The sequence below is a fragment of the Mobula birostris genome, chromosome 22 (genome assembly GCF_030028105.1).
Source record: "Mobula birostris isolate sMobBir1 chromosome 22, sMobBir1.hap1, whole genome shotgun sequence".
Lineage (NCBI taxonomy): Eukaryota > Metazoa > Chordata > Chondrichthyes > Myliobatiformes > Myliobatidae > Mobula > Mobula birostris.
In genome coordinates this window covers 60,224,270-60,242,928 of record NC_092391.1, presented here as the reverse complement: position 1 = coordinate 60,242,928, position 18,659 = coordinate 60,224,270, and the positions used below count along the sequence as shown (strand labels likewise).

The following is an 18,659-nucleotide window of genomic DNA, read 5'->3' as shown; positions in this document are numbered from 1 at the left end:
ACATGTAACTTTGCTCCAATCAGATGCTTCATTAAAATTTCAAACTAACACTGGAAACCAGCTTGATTCTAAAATAATGCACATAAAATGCTGGAGGAACTCAGCAGGTCAGACAACATCTATGGAAATGAACAAACAGTTGATGATCTGGGCCAAGACACTTCTTCAGGACTGGAAAGTCCTAATGTCAACAGTTTATTCATTTCCATATATGCTGCTTGACCTGCTGAGTTCCTTCAGCAATTTGTGTGTTTCTTTGGATTTCCAGCATCGACAGAAGTTCTCACCTTTTTGATTCTAAAATTCACACAAGTTGAACAGCAAATTGCAGTTTCTTCTACAACAGGGGCAGAACTGCGCATGCTGTGACTGGAGGCTTATCTGTCGCAGACCTGGACACACCCTCTGTAAGCTCAAGGTTTATTAAATAACAGAAACAAGCACATTTATCATTCCAGGTCTGTTGCCAAGTTCCAGACAAAAGGTGGAGCACGATCGGGGGCTGAGTCTACCTGATCCTCCGTCAGCCAGGATCCAAATCCCCATCCACAGTTCCTGGGGCCTAGAAGGAAATACTCATCTTCAATAGGCATGGTTCCTTAAGGTCGCTATAGCTAGGGGTGGTAATGAGGGCAAGTTCCCACTACCTATTAAATGCTCCCAATGCCACGGGCCTCAAATAGCCTCTGACATCCAAATCCAGCTCCTGGCCTTCATGTGTGGCTTAGCTATTAAGCCTAGCAGAACCATTTCTCCTGACTGAAGAGGCAAAGGTGAGTTCCTGGCATCTTAAAACCAGTTGCTTTGGGCAGATGGGGCTCGTCAGCCGTGGTTGGCAGCTCATCCAGAAGGAAAACTCTGATCTCAAACCTCCGCTGCCTTAAGGCTATACCCACTCATGGGGAAGGCTTAGGGAATAAATTTCGAGGGAAAGACCCAGAGCTGGAGTCCCTAAGGTAGTCCTACATTGAGTTCAATGCTGACTGGCAACTCCTGTGACACTACTGGTACCAAACTGCATCAGTCTCTGCTGTTCCTGTGGGTTCATCAGTCATCAGTTGCGTGGAGAAGGGGGAGCTTGCTACATGGGCAATAGCTTGCTCTTAATATTGTACCGTCCAGGCCTGCATATCTAGACAGCTAGGATGCAGTAAACATGGCCAACTTTTGACCAACGGAGGCCTCAGATAGTCATCTTCAAAAGGAGATGCCTCAAAAAAAAAAAGCAGCATCCATCATTAAGAACCCTCATCACCCAGGACATGCCTTCTTCTCATTGCTACCATCAGGAAGGAAATACAGGAGCCTGAAGGCACACACTCAACAATTCAAGAACAGCTTCTTCCCCTCTGCCATCCGATTTCTGAATCAACTGAACCTATGTACACTTTGTTTTTTTTCCCCCTTTTTTGCTCTCATTTTTGCACTACTTATTTAATTTAATAAGTAATGATTCAGACTCACTTGCAGTTTCCTTTGCTGATTATGAGAAGGCGTTGGATATTGCTTGTTATAAGGGAACTGCAGAATCATTACTTGTGACGGCAGTGTCCCAGAATCAAATGGACTCTGATAAACTGGCAGGCTGTTTGCCAGTCTTTATGTATAGTTTTTCATAAATTCTATAGTAGATTAATAATAAAGTTATTAATCTACATTATATGTAGTTTAATAATAAATTTATTATATGTAGTTTAATAATAAATTTACTTTGAACACTTTGACTGAGTCAGTTGTGTTATATGCTCAAGGAGATCTGTTTTTTTCTGTGAGAATGATGTAATGGTCTTTTGGAGGTCACCTGATGTGATTTTCCCGCCGATGTGCGGTCACGTGACGACATGTGCATCATGAATATATAAGGGTCGATCCAGATGACGCAGTGGGTTTTTTAGTTTGTAGATTTCCAGGTAGAACGTGCTGTATCTCCGTTTCCGTTGCGTGTTTGTTTTTGTGACGCAGTTTCATTTTTAAAACGGTTGTGCGTTCTGTTGCAAGAGCCCATATTATTGGACTGGAAATTTTTGCTAGATGTGTTGATTTACTCAATTCCAACATTAGAAGGGAAAGTGAAGAATTTATCAAAGTTACAGGACCGAAGGATTGAGAGGAGTCGGCATCGTTTGGCAGTTTAATAAAGGATCAACCTTATTGAGTCTTCATTGGAGTAGCAACCTGCATCGGAGATAACTCTTGCCAAAAGAGCAAAGAGTTCATGCAACGGTTTGCTCTCTCTCTCTAAAAGAATTTAAGGTCAGTTGTTCTAAACTGTTTATTTACCTCCACGTGGATTCTGTGGACAGAACCAGCAGGAAAGTTGCATCTGTGAGACTTCTCCAGAGAAGTCTCTCCCCAATTGAACGTGTAAATCTGTTGGACTTTCGAATTTATCGTTTTAAGAACTATATCTGACTGTATCGCTTTAAGAACTGTTTTCGCATTTAACGCTTTAAGAACCAGAGCCCAGTGTTGATTCGTTGAACGGCTGCATATCGGTTAACTTCTGGTTAAAGTTTTTGTTTGTTTTTTTTTTACCTTATCGTTCATCCATGCTTAATAAATGTTTGGTTATTTTTATATAACCAGTCTCGATTGATACTCATTGTTGTCGGTTACGTAACAGCTGAAGTTCCTCAACAACAGGGTGACATTCACAGATAAATGGCTAGCGCATTGCGTAGGAAGGCAATGATCTAGAAAGAAGTTTCCCCCAATTTAATACAAATACATAAAATTATTGGTAAAGTTTATTAATGGGTGATATTTAATAGACCTCAGAGTGACAATACTACTCAGAACAGAAAGGTCAGACATGGTAGCGTAGTAGTTAGCACAACACTTTACAGTACAGGTGACCCTGGTTCAATTCCCACCACTGCCTGTAAAGAGTTTGTATGTTCTCCCCGTGACTGCGCGGGTTTCTTCTGGGTGCTCTGGTTTCCTCCCACAGTCCAAAGACCTACTGGTTGGTAGGTTATTTGGTCATTGTAAGTTGTGCCGTGGTTAGGCTAGGATTAAATCAGGGGGTTGTCAGGCAGCGCGACTCGAAGGCCAGAAGGGTCTGTTCTACATTGTATCTTAATAAATAAAAAAATAAATAAAAGACAGGGAAATTTTTGTCAATCAAATCTGCATTGCTGCAAGTGACTCAGACTGATTCCATCTACTTAATTCATTCATAATCATCCCCGACTCACTAAATTTCATTGAAAAATATTACACTACTTTTATTGAGAAGTGTCCTCTAAAGTTAATGAGTAAATTGATTTGGTTTGCCAAGAAACAGGTCTTTGCCATCAATCAAGCACCCCCCACCCCCCAACCTCTCTAACAACTCACTGGCTGACAGTTATGCGACTGAATTCTGTTTTTAAAATGTACCATTTTCCAAAATTCAAAACCAAATTGCAGGCAGACTGCAAAAATCAACAGATAAAACAGAGACAGAACAATACTTAAATGGCTGGCAATTGACTCTCACCATCTTTCTGGTTCCTTTCAATTAATGGCAGGGTGCTGTCATCATAACCACTTGACTTTCCACCAGTTTTAGCTCCTTTGGGAAGCGTAGTCACATTTGGCTATATATAGTAAAAATAAAAGAAGTTTAAGAATCTCACTTATCCAACAAAAACACCTTAAAAATCTGTTTTATTTATGGTTTCACATGTGCCAGGCACACACTAATGATGAACCAATAATCTAAGTCTGAAACATAGGGAGCTAGCACTTGGCTGAAGGGCAGAATATTGTCTAATTGAAATATACACATGGTGACACAACAGATGCTGCAATCCAGAAGAGCAAATTCTGCCGGAGGAAAGAAATTGTCAATGTTTTGAGTCAAAAGCCTGCCGATCAGAAACGATAACAATTTCTTTCCTCCCACAGATGCTGCTCAATCCACCAGGGTTCCTCCAACAGATTGTATATTCACATATTCTGCAAGGAACCAGTTTGTAGACATCAGTAAGAATCGGAGCACTGATTTATTGGCACACACCCAATCTCTCAGAACAAGAAGAGATCTCCGGATGGTTGAAGTCGCATTACGATCCTATTGGGAATCCAATTTTTCTGAACAGGTGAGAAACACATCAACATCAACACCAACCCAGGGATTACAAATTGCTAATGAAGGGTCTCTCCTGAAACATCGACTGTTTATTCTTTTCCTGACCTTCTGAGTTTCTCCAGCTTTTTGCCTGTGTGTGCATGCTCGTGGATTTGGATTTCCAGCATCTGCAGACTTTCTTGTGTTTATCACAAATTTCTGAATTATTCAACATTATTTGAATATATTACAACATTACATAGTATTGGCTCTGACACAAATCCCAGGCTTCTTTAATTCAGAGATTAAAATTAATTTTTCTGTTCCCAATTTCAGGCCAACAGCTGCCAACTACCACTTAAATGATTAAAATCAAAGAACTGCATGTGTTAAGATCCAAAATAAAGATAGAAAATGTTGAAAATACTCTGATCAGGTATCTTGTCTAAAGGAAGAAACAGAGTATGTTTCAGGTCAAAGACCCTTTGCCAGATGCTGTGTGTCTTTAGCACGTTCTGTTTAGACTAAGTGTTTGCCGAAGGTATGACGTGGAACCCTTGACATCACATTTAAAATCATTCCTAATAATTTGCCTGTACCTCGAGCTGGCATCAAAACAAATCTTCTGTTCAGATTCAAAATTGATATTCCTCTCTGTGTTTAATGGTGCATCAGGCAGCAGGCAACCTTGCCATTTCTTTAACATTTGTCTTTTTTACTTTTGATGAGGCCAAGCTGCTAGCTCAATCCTCAACACAACACAGATAGAAAGTGATCAAGGAGCCAGCCAGATTCGAACCTACGACTACTTGCCTCAAAAGTCCAGTGCAGATGTCACTACACTATCAGCCAGTCAGATTCAAAACACATTCATACAAATTCATGGCAAATATTTCTCATTCTGATGATTGGTCCATGACCTGACACATTAACTGTATTTTCCTCTTACTATTGCTGCCTGATTTGCAGAGAATTTCCAGCACATTCATTTTTATATTTATATCACCTATGCCCTCGTGTCTTGGAAAGCAAAGATTTTTTTATTTAGATAATACAAGTCAAACAAGGGATTTTAGAGGTGGGTTAAATAAGGGGATTGTAGACCTTGCTACAAATAAGTTCAAGTTTAATGCTCTACAGTGCAACCAGTCGCCAAGTAGGGTTCAATTCCTGCTGCTGCCTGTAAGGATTTTGTATGTTCTCCCTGTGACCGTGTGGGTTTCCTCCGGGTGCTCTGGTTTCATCCTACATTCCAAAGACACACATCCTCAGACAGTGTTGGCCATTGGCACAAAAGATGCGTTTCATCCTGCTTTGACGTTTCAGCGTGACAAATAAAGATAAATCTTTAATGTAGTGCAAACGGCTCGTTAAACAGAAACATTACATTATCAGAGGGTCTTGAAGCATCTGATCAATGAGTTCATAATACACTAATGGTATAACTCCACAATTTGTAGCCAGTTGCTACCAACCTTGTGTATTGTACTTAGCTCATCCATCCCCCAAAGCAGCACCACAAACATGCAGGGATAATCAAAACTTCAGTTACATTCAAAAGATGACCCATACCTGAAAGTGGGACTTGTTCCAACCATCTTTATGCAAAGGGTTTCTCAACTCCTTGTAGCTCCATACAGTTTGCAAGACATGGGCTGCAGCCTTCATCTCCCTCACTGACTGGCTAAAATGTTGAAGTCAAATAAATACAGATCGGTTAAGTGCTATAAAATTAAATCTAAACTCAGGCAAGTCCCACGTATATGGATCAACAGCCTTGGATTTGACATTGGAACTGCCTTTGTTTCAGTATCTATGGGATAATCATTTGTTCTTGAAAAATGCTTGTAAGAAACAGAGGTAAGAAAAAAAATGAGCCTGAGATTTGTACTCTTTAATATCAGAGAATGTATATAGTATATAACCTGAAACTCAAACTCTTCACAGGCATCTACAATACAAGAAACCTTGTCAAGAGTACAAATGTCAAGTTGTATACTGTATACATTCTCTGAAATGAAATGAACTTTTGAAAGGTGCTGCAAAATTACAGAAAGGGACCAAACGCTGAGCAGCCAAGCTTTCAATGCAGGAAGGCTAAATCAAGACTCATCACTGCAGTAGCAAAGGATCCCATCAATCAGTTAAAATTCGAATTTGGCTATAACCCATTTTGGATAAAAATAAGTTTTATTAAATATCATCATCATTGTCCTTGATGTTATCCAGCCACGTTGTTCTTTGCCTTCCTCTTCCTTTCTTTCCCTCCAACTTTCCATATAGCAAGTCTGACAAGATGTTATCTCTCCGCGTAACACGTCCACAATAAGCAACTTTTAAGTTCATAATCTTCTCCAGCAATATCCGTGGTCCATCAACTTCAGACAAAACCCTCTCATTTGAAACTTTCTCAACCCAGCCGATCTTCAACATTCAACGCTGAGCACCACATTTCAAAAAGCATCAGTTTCTTTCATGTCATCCTTCTTCAGGGTCCATGTTTCTGATCCATACCTCAGTACTAACCATGCGTAACACTCAAGGAAGCAGATTCTACTTTGGATATCTACCTTCCGATTGCATAGTAGATCTTTTAGCTTCCTGAACTGGGTCTTAGCCATACCTATTCTCCTTCTGATCTCAACTTCACATCTCCCGTCATCTGTTAGACAACTGCCAAGATATTCAAACTTTTGCACCTGTTCAATGTCTTGTCCATTCACTTGTAACAATACCATCATGAATGAGTCTTTAGTGTTTGTTTTGCTTACCACCATCGATTTCGTTTTCTTAGGGTTGATTTTTAGTCTGCAGTCAAGGCTTTTCTCATTCACTTTATTCAGCATAATTTGCAGTTCGCTTTTGCTGTCAGCTAACAATGCAGTGTCATCCGCATACCTGATGTTATCCACCTTCCGGCCTCCAATTGGAATACCTGTCTCCTGATGGTTGCATTCCCGAAAAATCCATTCTCCGTAGAGGCTGAACAAATCCGGCGATCCAACACAGCCTTGCCTTACGCCTCGGTTAATACATGCCCATGGTGATAGCTCATTTTCTACCCTGACCACTGCTTTCTGTTTCCAATACAAGTTCCTTATTATCTGCACATTCTCCCATCCCAGATCGTACTTGTTCAGCACCTCTTACTTTCTTGTGTCTTACTTTATCAAGAGCCTTTTCATAGTCAATAAAGCATAAGTAGATGGTCTTTTGTGCCTAATTCATCTGTCCATGATGTTTCTCATCGCAAATATTCCTTCCCTTGCTCCTGAGCCTTAGCGAAAACCGAACTGCATTTCTCCAATTTCATCGCTGATTGTACCTTTCATTCTGCTGAACACTATTTTCTACTGTAGCTTGATGCAGTGAGACATTATGCTTATCGTCTTGTGTTCATTACATTTTATCGTCTGCAGCTTTTTTGGTAAGCCGATAAATACCAATTTGAGAAAGTCCTCCAGAAGATTTCCTGCCACATAACTGTTGCTTAATATCACTAAAAGGTTCATTTCTCCCTTCGGACCAAGTGATTTCAGAATTTCAGTGGAAATCTTATCTTCACCGGCTGCCTTTCTGACCTTTAGACTCCAAATCGCACTTTCTATCTCTGACATCAATATTTTAGGTTGATTAGTCATTTGATTTAATTCTGGTAAATCCTCAATCCTGCTATCTTCAAATAATTCTGAGATGTATTCAACATCAGCAAATTTAAAAGCAACACATCTTGATTTTATATAAACATGCAGTGCTTTAGGAATACATAAAATTAGAGGAGATTGTTAGAAGTGATGGAGATTAGAACGAGATCTTGTTCAAGCTATTGGACAGGAGCTCAATGCATCGATTTGGATTTTTTTTTTAAACAAAATGAGCTTTTGGCCTGTAGATGTTTCAGAATAATTATCATTCCTCCATCAAAAGAAACAAAGCCTTCAAATTCATAAAAATAATTCACATGTAAATTCCTTAGAATATCTCAAGTTTCCCAGATAATTCACAAGCACAAATGCCAACTATGGTAAAAAAAAAATACTATTTTTGCTCAGAAATTAAGAATCTGATAGAAGAACAAAGAGATTTGAGAGGAAAAATAAATCAACAAAATCAGCCTGAGAGTTTTTAAAAAGCCAAAATAAGCACAAAGGTTTAATTTTACGGAGGGGTTATGAGTGCGTGGAACAAGCTGCTAGCACAAGTGATGCATGCAAGCTCGATTTCAACATTTAAGTGAAGTTTGGACAGGTATGTGGATAGTAAGGTATGGAAGGCTATGGTCCTGGTGCAGATCAATGGGACCTACACCCAGAGAGGCATTTTAAATGGTTCAGCACGGACTAGATGGATTAAAGGGACAATTTTTGTCTGTACTTTTCTATGACTCTACAAAGAGAAGTTGTAAGAGGTGTTCCATATAAAGCTTGAGTACTGTGTGCTTTTTTGGTTTTTTAAGGTACTGTGTACTTTTTAATGCTTTCTAAATTCTGGCAACCAGATTATAGAAGGTATTATAAAGTACAATAGAATAGAGAAATACAGAAGCCTGGAAAGACTGCAGTGAAGATTTACAAGAATGATAACACCCATCAGTCATGGATTTAAAGGCTACATCTCTTTTTCCTCCTTAAGGGAAAGACTAATGCATTTAAATGTAAGCTGCCTAACAGAATAAGGCACTGGGAGTGTGATCATCAAAACAGGATGATGACTAAGATATCAAAAAGAAAATTATTCAATTGAAGTTTATCACTCAATCATACATAATCCCCATGAATACAGCCAAACAAGACAGCATTACTCCGAGGCCAAGATGCAAAACACAGTACCAACAGTCACACACAGCACATAGAAGATAGCAAGCACATGTGAGATATCTGTAAAACACAGCCATGAGAAAAGAAATAGTCCAGACCCTGAATCCATGTATGCCACAGAAATCTGTGGGTAAAGAAAATTCCTTGCCCATAGAATGCAGAACTCTGTGAGAAAGAGATATCGATGTGTTGGGATGAACAGTAGTTTTGATGGACTCTAGATCATGGTCTTTTGGTGGTTTGAGATTGCTCGGTGGGTGGTGGGAGGAAGGCTAATGCTTTCTGCTGGAACAAGCGGAGAGAAGATGGGGGGAGGGTTGATGCTTTTGCTGCTGTTTGTGCATGGGAGTGGGAGCAGGGTTTGGGGTTCTAACATTTTTCTGTCATTCATTCTTTGGGTTTTTCTTTCTGCTCATGAATGTCCGCAAAGACTGAATTTCAGGTTGTACAGTGAATACATTCTCTGCCATTAAATTGAACCATTGATACAGAATGGCTAGGTTAAATGGACATTTAAAAGCAGATTGGACGAGTCAGAAAGGGAGAAGTAAGGTTATGCTGATGGAGTTTGAGAACAATGGGAAGAAACTCATTAAAGCTGCCAAATTCCTGTTGAGCAAAGCAGATTGCTTCTCTGCTGTAGTGCTTAAGTGATTGAGTTCACCTTGACTTGTTGATTGCCACCAGCTTTTCAATGCCCTGTGCTTGAATGAGGGACCTTGCATTTGACGAACTGTCAGTCACAATCTCATGGATAGTGTTGAGTATCGCCACTATCGTGTCTTCTTCAAGATTCTTGGCAGGTCTTTGTTGGCCACCTGACAGATTGCTAACCAGATCATGCATGGCGTAATTACCTGCAGAGGAAACCAACAATAAAATAATATTCAAATATTTTATTTCCTTCAAAGAAATTCCAAGGGAGCAGAAAGTGATTGTCATAAAAATAGGCCTTTCAGCCCAGTGATCCCATGCTGACCATCAAAGGTCCATTAATCCCATTTCATTCTCCCCACATTCCCATTAACCTACCCCCCCCCCCCCACACACACATTTTGAGACATGGGAGGAAACCCAGGGAGAACAGGCAAACTCCACGGAGATGAGATCTAGGGTCAGAATTGAGCATGATTTCTGATGCTGTGATTGACGAACTGATCACAAGACCATAAGACATATGAGCAGAGTTAGTCCATTCGGAGCAATGAGTCTGCTCCACCATTCGATCATGACTGATTTATTATATTATAAAAAACTCCCTCTCAACCACACTCTTCTGCCTTCTCCTTTGACACCCTGGCAAACCAAAAACCTATTAACCTCCACTCTGAATATACCCAATGACTTGTCCTCCACAGACCCACTGCCTGTGGCAATGAATTCCACAGACCCACTGCCTGTGGCAATGAATTCCACAGACTCACTGCCTGTGGCAATGAATTCCACAGACTCACCACCCTTTGACAAAAAAAATTCCTCCTCACCTGTTCAAAATAAACGTTCCTCTATTCTAAGGCTGTGCCCTCTAGTCCTAGACTCCGCCACTATAGGAAATATCCTCTCCACATCTATTCTAAGTGTTTCAATATTCAATAGGTTTGAAAAGTTGAATATGAAGTCAGAATACAGGGTTAATGGTAGGATTTTTAGCAGGGTGGAGGAACAGAGAGCATGTGCTATCACGAGAAGCTGGATAAACTTGGGTTGTTTCCTCTGGAGTGTTGGAAGCTGAGGGGAGATCTGATAAAGTTTTACAATATTATGAGAGGCAATAGATAGAGTGGACAGGGTATCTGTTTCCCAGGGGTGAAATGTCTAATACCAGAGGGCATGCATTGAAGATGAGAGGGGGTAGGTTCAAAGGAGTTGTGAGAGGTAAGTTTTTTTTACTCAAGAGACTGGTGGATGTTTGGAATGTGCTGCCTGGTATGGTGGTAGAGGTAAATACATTGGAGGCTTTTAAGAGACATTTAGATGTGAGGAAGGTGAAGCGATTATGGACATTGTGTAGGTAGGAGGGATCAGTGATTGGGTGTTTTTGATTTGCTTTTTAACTGGTTCAGCACAACACTGTGGGCCAAATGGCATGTTCCTCTGCTGTACTGTTCTGTGTTCTGTGTTCTGACAGAGGGATCTTGGGGTTCGTGTTCATAGATTCCTCAAAGTAGCCACACAATTTGATAGGGTTGTTAATAAACCACTCTGAAAGTACAAAGTGAATTTACCTTAAGAGTTGGAATGGGTCAGGAGGCACCTTATTGACAACAACGCTGAATAAGAAGATTAAACTGTCAACTCCATGTCAGGTTATCCGCTAAATAGAACAAATCAGGTTGACTTCTCAGTCAGATTGTCATGGTGTGTTGGCCTTTATTAGTCAGGGGATTGAGTTCAAGAATGTTGCAGCTCTATAAAACCTTGGTTAGACCACAATTGGAATATTGTGGTCAGTCTAGTTGCCTCATCATAAGAAGCTTTAGAGAGGGTCCAGAAGGAAGTTACCAGATGTTGCCTATATTAGACAGCATACCTTATGAGGGCAGGTTATGAGCTAGAGCTTTTCTCTTTGGAGCAATGGAAGATGGGAGCTGACATGACACAGGTATACAAGATGATTAGATGCATAGATTGAGGTGAAAACAGGGACATTTTCCCAAGGAGGAAATGCCTAATATGAGGGGATATAATTTTAAGGGGATTGGACAAAGTATGGTGGGAGGGAAATATCAGAGATATTTTTTTTTAAAACTCAGGGTTGTGGATATGTGGAATGCCCTGTCAGGGGTAGTGGTAGTAGCAGATACATTAGGGGCATTTAAAAAATTCTTGGACAGGCAGATGGATGATAGGAAAATGGAGGGTCAGGTAGGATGGAAGGGTTTAAAAGGATGGCAGAGTATTGTGAGCCAAAGGGCCTGTTCTGTGATGAGTACGCTCTATGTTCTTTTACCTGTACCATCTTTATATACAGTACTGTGCACAAGTCTCAGGCACATATATAGCTAGGGTGCTAACACTTTTGCACAGGACTGTAGTAATTTTATGGGTCTCTACTGTGGACTAAGGGTGGGAAAGGGCAGGGCGAGGGGAATCATGGTTGAGAAAAGGGGAAGGGAGAGGGGAGGGAGCTGGAAGCACCAGAGAGACATTCTGTAATGATCAATAGACTAATTGTTTGGAAACAAATGATGCCTGGTGTCCACACCCACACCCCTCCCCACCCTTGACACTCCTTCTCTACTATCTGTCACACACCCTTTCTGCAGTGCTCCACCCTCACTATTCCCAACATCCTTTGCTCCGATCGGGCTTACCAACTCACCCTCCACTTCATGTTGGCAAATACAGTACTGGTCAAAAGTCTTAGATATCCTAAGACATCCTGTGTCTAAGACTTTTGCACAGTACTGTATGTTGCAATGAAATTGCCTGTGCAGTTCTTCCACTGTACCTCAGAAGTTATGACATTAATAAACCAATTCAATTTAACAAATATCCTTTACAGCAACACTTGAGCCTAAAGTTGATGCAAAATAACACTTGGCGTCACCTCAGATGGCCAGACCAAGTGGAGCTGAAACATTTTATGCTGCACTTCTGTGTTAATGGGGAACAAAAACTGAAATAAAATTAGTTCCTTAATGCTGCTCAGCTTGGCCGATCTTGAATACAAGGCTAACCAAATCATGAAGTACATTCAACAAAAGTAAGTGAGCTTGTAGAAAATTAAGGAAGATGGCAGTGCAGATACAGACAGGAAACTGAACAGAGGATTAAAATTTAAATCAGTTATAGTCTTATATAATGGCACCAGTAGTACTACCTCTGCACTAAAAATACAGGGGCTGTGTACAAGAGGAGACAGAGCCAACTGTACTTTCCAAGGTAGCTCCGGTCATTCAATGTCTGCACTACTATGCTGCAGATGTTCTACAACTCAGTGGTGGCCAACATCCTATTCTATCTACGCTGTGGTCTGCTGGGGCAGCAGGGTAAGATTGATGAGCATGCCGAGAAGGCTGGTTCTGTTCTGGGGGTGGAACGGGATTCCCTGATGGTTGTGTCTGAGAGGAAGATGCTGCAGAAGCTCTGGAGCATTGAGGACAATCCCTCTCACCCCCTCCATGGTATACTGGGCAAACAGAAGAGCACCTTTAATAACAGGCTGATTCCACCCAGCTGCACCACTGAACGACAGGAGATCCTTTCCCCCTGTGGCTATAAGACTCTACAACTCCTCTTCATTAAGTAGATAAGTATATGGTTTCAATGCATATCTGTATTTTGCACTATTACTTAATGCATATTCTGTATTTTTTCGTACCTCAATGCTTACATTTTGTAATTTTAAAGTATATATTTCTAACTGAGCAAACTTGCAACAGTAATTTCCTTTGGGATAAATAAAGTTTTAGCTCATCTTACCTTGTGCCTTTTATGTACATGTGGTTGAGAGAATATGGGCAGCACAGTAACGTAGTGGTTTGCACAACACTTTACAGTACAGGTGACCCGGGTACAATTCCCACCATTGCCTGTAAGGAGTTTGTACTTTCTCCCCATGATTGTGTAGATTTCCTCCAGGTCCTCCTGTTTCCTCACAGCCTGAAGATATACTGGTTGGTAGGTTAATTAGCCATTGCAAACTGTCCCGTGATTGAGCAGGTTAAATTGGAGATTGTTGGGCCGTGCGGCTCGAAGAGCCAATTCCTCGCCATATCTCAATAAACAAATAAATAAAACTGTGGCCTGTGTTTCAACAAGGTAAAAAAGTTCAAATAATTTGTTATTTTTAAACTCTATATATTTCAAAAAAGAATCAAGGTTGCACCAGAAAGCATGAAACCAGTCAAGAATCTCAACCCAAGACATTGCAGTCACCCATTTAGAGCTATAGAAATGCAACAGGGCTGTGTGGATGTCCTTACTTACTGCCCGTTATGCTGTTGGTGTTTAGGGCAGTAATGAAGGTCCTCCATTTCTGGCTGTGTCCAGGGCTTCCTTCATCATGTCAGTAGCTTCCTTCTGGTTTTCACTACCGTCAGTCATACAAGTCCCACATGGAGACTCAAGAATACCATTATACTCAGATGTAGAGGATTCTTCAGTGCTGTTTCGGTAAGAATTTTGTTTTACCAGTCAGCCCTGAGCTGAACTCTAGCCAACATACTGTACTTCTCCAGGTAACTGAGATCTGCAAGCCTCCGAACCATAACGAGGTTGTGGTCCTCTTGGAGGTGGATCTCCTTGGTTGCTATGAAAGATGGGGCAAGATTGCCCTGCGAATTTTTTTTTTCATTTTGCATCTGTCTGACGGGTAGCCTGGTACAAGTTTAAAACATCCTGCATTAACCCTCTCCAACATCCTTTTGCAATCAAGAATCAGATTCAAAATCCACTGTTATTTAAAATCCCAGTGAAACTGGATTAGAAGGGAAAGGGAAATGTTGTCACTGCTAAGACAGGGCACCATGTAATGTGCAGCCTGTCAGTGAGGAAGGCGAGAAAGTACAGACAGGCCTTTTCCTCCCTGGCAAGACAAACAACACAAGTCTGCAGCCAACTGGCCTATCGATTCATCCTCAGCTGGTTCCATAATCGCCTCTATGGTTTCTTGTTGGCTCATTGCCTCGTTTAATTGCAACAGTAAAACAATATGTGCTGAGGACCTCCAAAGCCATTGTTCATACCATGCTGTCATCAGATGAGAGATATTTTACTTGGACAGGATGAGACAGATCATGACGGTTCCCCTTTGCCAGGACCTTCAGTTTCCCACTATAATACAGTCTATTCAAGTATACCAAAACAAAATTGGCAAAACTGAGATAGGCCAGCCTAGTTCAATTAATAACAGAATTGGGCTAAGATTTTAAAAAAGTGCCCCTGAATTTCAATAAATGCATTAAACTTTACTAAAATATGCCTTTTGATTTAGTGATTTTATACTCTGAGTCTTCGCTCATTTGTTCCTGTTGCTGTTTGCATGATATATTTAGTACGGGGGAGGAGGGGATGTTTGACGTTTGATGTTTTTCTTTGGGCAGGTTGGTTACGTGACCCTTTGCTTCTTGACTGTCTGTGGGGAAGATGAATTTCAGGGTTGCATACTGCATACATACTTCAATCATAAATGTACTTTCAACCTGCCCCTACAGCAGTGCAATCAGCTCAATATAATAGAGTCCCAGTGGACTTCAGGGAACCAGACACACAGGGACTGCTGACGCAAGCTGACAAACAAACTAGGATCATACCACAGATACAACGTATCAGGAAAAACTATGTGGGATGGGGAAATGGGAGGCAGTAGAAAATAGATCACTACAGCAGAGCACAGGCCCTTCAGTTCACAATATTATACTGATCTTGAAATCTACTCCAAGATCAATCTAGCCCTTCCCTCCACATAACCCTACATTTTTATATCAATTGTGAAGAGAATACAGTGATGAGGGAAGAAGAATCCAAGACAGAAATGATATTAATGGATTAATCATTAAGGGCAGCATGTTAGTGCAGTGGTTAGCACAACACTTTACAGTACCAGTGACCCGGGTTCAATTCCCATCACATGGTAGTGTAGTGGTCAGCACAACGCTTTACAGTACCAGTGACCCGGGTTCAATTCCCATCACACGGTAGTGTAGTGGTTAGAAACATAGAAAACCTACAGCACAATACAGGCCCTTCGGCCCACAAAGCTGTGCCAATCATGTCCTTACCTTAGAAATTATCTAGGGTTACCCACAGCCCTCTATTTTTCTAATCTCCATGTACCGATCCAGGAGTCTCTTAAAAGACCCTATCGTATCCACCTCCACCACCGCCAGCAGCCCATTCCACGCACTCATCACTCTCCGCGTAAAATATTTACCCCTGACATCTCCTTTGTACCTACTTCCAGGTACCTTAAAACTGTGCCCTCTCGTGCTAGCCATTTCAGCCCTGGGAAAAAGCCTCTGACTATCCACACAATCAATGCCTCTCATTATCTTATACACCTCTATGAGGTTATCTCTCATCCTCCGTCTCTCCAAGGAGAAAAGGCCGAGTTCACTCAACCTATTCTCATAAGGCATGCTTCCCAATCTAGGCAAAATCTTTGCAAATCTCCTCTGCACCCTTTCTATGGTTTCCACATCCTTCTTGTAGGGAGGTAACCAGAACTGAGCACAGTACTCCAAGTGGGGTCTGACCAGGGTCCTATATAGCTGCAACATTACCCCTTGGCTCCTAAACTCAATCCCATGATTGCTGAAGGCCAATGCATCGTATGCTTTCTTAACCACAGAGTCAACCTGCGCAGCAGCTTTGGGTGTCCTATGGACTGGGACCACAAGATTCCTCTGATCTTCCACACTGCCAAGAGTCTTGCCATTAATACTATATTCTGCCATCATATTTGACCCACCTCACACTTATTTGGGTTGAACTCCATCTGCCACTTCTCAGCCCAGTTTTGCATCCTATCAATGTCCTGCTGTAACCTCTGACAGCCCTCCACAATAGCCACAACACCTCCAACCTTTGTGTCATCAGCAAACTTACTAACCCATCCTTCCATTTCCCCATCCAGGTCATTTATAAAAACTCACGAAGAGTAGATACCTGAGGCACACACTGGTCACCGACCTCCATGCAGAATATGACCCATCTACAACCACTCTGCCTTCTGGATCCACAAAGCAATGTCCCCTTGGATCCCATGTCTCCTTACTTTCTCAATAAGCCTTGCATGAGGTACCTTATCAAATGCCTTGCTGAAATCCATATAAACTACATCTACTGCTCTACCTTCATCAATGTGTTTAGTCACACTCTCAAAAAATTCAATCAGGCTCGTAAGGCACGACCTGCCTTTGACAAAGCCATGCTGACTATTCCTAATAATATTATGCCTCTCCAAGTGTTCATAAATCCTATCTTTTCTGGATCTTCTCCATCAACTTACCAACCACTGAGGTAAGACTCACTGGTCTATAATTTCCTGTGCTATCTCTACTCCCTTTCTTGAATAAGGGAACAACATCCACAACCCTCCAATCCTCCGGAACCTCTCCCGTCCCCACTGATGATGTAAACATCATCGCCAGAGGCTCAGCAATCTCCTCCCTCGCCTCCCACAGTAGCCTGGGGTACATCTCATCAGGTCCCAGTGATTTATCCAACTTGATGCTTTCCAAAAGTTCCAGCACATCCTCTTTCTTAATGCTCAAGATTTTCAGTCCACTGTAAATCATCCCTACAATCGCCAAGATCCTTTTCCATAATGAATACTGAAGCAAAGTATTCATTAAGTACTTCTGCTATTTTCTCCGTTTTCATATACACTTTTCTACTGTCACTCTTGATTGGTCCTATTCTCTCACATCTTATCTCTTGCTGTTCATATACTTGTAGAATGCCTTGGGGTTTTCCTTAATCCGGCTCACCAAGGCCTTCTCATGGCCCCTCCTGACTCTCCTAATTTCATTCTTAAGCTCCTTTCTGCTAGCCTTATACTCTTCTCGATCTCTATCATTATCTAGTTTTTTGAACCTTCAGTGAGATCTTCTTTTCTTTTCTTCTTGACAAGATTTAGAACAGCCTTTGTACACCCCGTTTGCTGAACCCTACCATCCTTTCCGTCTCATTGGAACATACCTAGGCACAACTCCATGCAAATATCCCCAGAACATTTGCCACATTTCTCCCGTACATTTCCCTGAGAACATCTGTTTCCAATTTATGGTTCCAAGTCCCTCCCTGATAGCCTCATATTTCCCCTTACTCCAATTAAACGCTTTCCAAAATTGTCTGTTCCTATCCCTCTCCAGTGCTATTGTAAAGGAGATAGAATTGTGACCACTATCTCCAAAATGCTCTCCCACTGTGAGATCTGACACCTGACCAGGTTCATTTCCCAATACCAGATCAAGTACAGCCTCTCCTCTTGTAGGCTTATCTACATATTGTGTCAAGAAACCTTCCTGAACACACCTAACAAACTCCACCCCATCTAAACCCCTTGCTCGAGGGAGACACTAATCCGATATTTGGGAAATTAGAATCTTCCACCACTCCAACCCTGATATTATTACACCTTTCCAGAATCTGTCTCCCTATCTGCTCTTCAGTGTCCCTGTTACTATTGGGTGGTCTGTAAAAAACACCCAGTAAAGTTATTGACCCCTTCCTATTCCTAACTCCCACCCACAGAGACTCTGTAGATAATCTCTCCATGACTTCCTATGGTTAGCACACACTTTACAGTACCAGTGACCCGGGTTCAATTCCCATCGCACGGTAGTGTAGTGGTTAGCACAACGCTTTACAGTCCCAGTGACCCGGGTTCAATTCCCATCACACAGTAGTGTAGTGGTTAGCACAACACTTTACAGTACCAATGACCCGGGTTCAATTCCCATCACACGGTAGTGTAGTGGTTAGCACAACGCTTTACAGTACCAGTGACCCGGGTTCAATTCCCATCGCACGGTAGTGTAGTGGTTAGCACAACGCTTTACAGTACTAGTGACCCGAGTTTAATTCTCACCTCAGCCTGTAAGGAATTTGTACATTCTCCCCGCGACCGCAAGGGTTTCTTCTGGGTGCTCTGGTTTCCTCCCATAGTCCAAAGACGTACTGGTTGGTAAGTTAATTGGCCATTGTAAATTGTCCCATGATTAGAATTATTTTGGGGGATTGCTGGGCAGCATGGCTCAAAGAGTTTGAAGAGCCTATTCCACGCTGTATGTCAATAAATAAGTAAAAGATACAGTCCTAATAGCGTACAGTAAAAAATA

General features: G+C 41.5%; 1 protein-coding gene across 7 annotated transcripts in view; it reads right to left on the bottom strand.

Annotated features, from left to right (window-relative positions):
• The window catches only part of arvcfb (ARVCF delta catenin family member b), a 500,299-nt gene that overhangs the window by 20,934 nt on the left and 460,706 nt on the right, over positions 1-18,659 (bottom strand). For all 7 annotated transcript variants that reach the window (XM_072240865.1, XM_072240863.1, XM_072240862.1 and 4 more), the window contains 3 exons: positions 9,536-9,728; positions 5,627-5,738; positions 3,482-3,581 (listed from right to left, as the gene is read on the bottom strand). In XM_072240865.1, the coding sequence (XP_072096966.1) occupies positions 3,482-3,581; positions 5,627-5,738; positions 9,536-9,728 (405 nt within the window). The remainder of the gene's footprint in view (positions 1-3,481; positions 3,582-5,626; positions 5,739-9,535; positions 9,729-18,659) is intronic.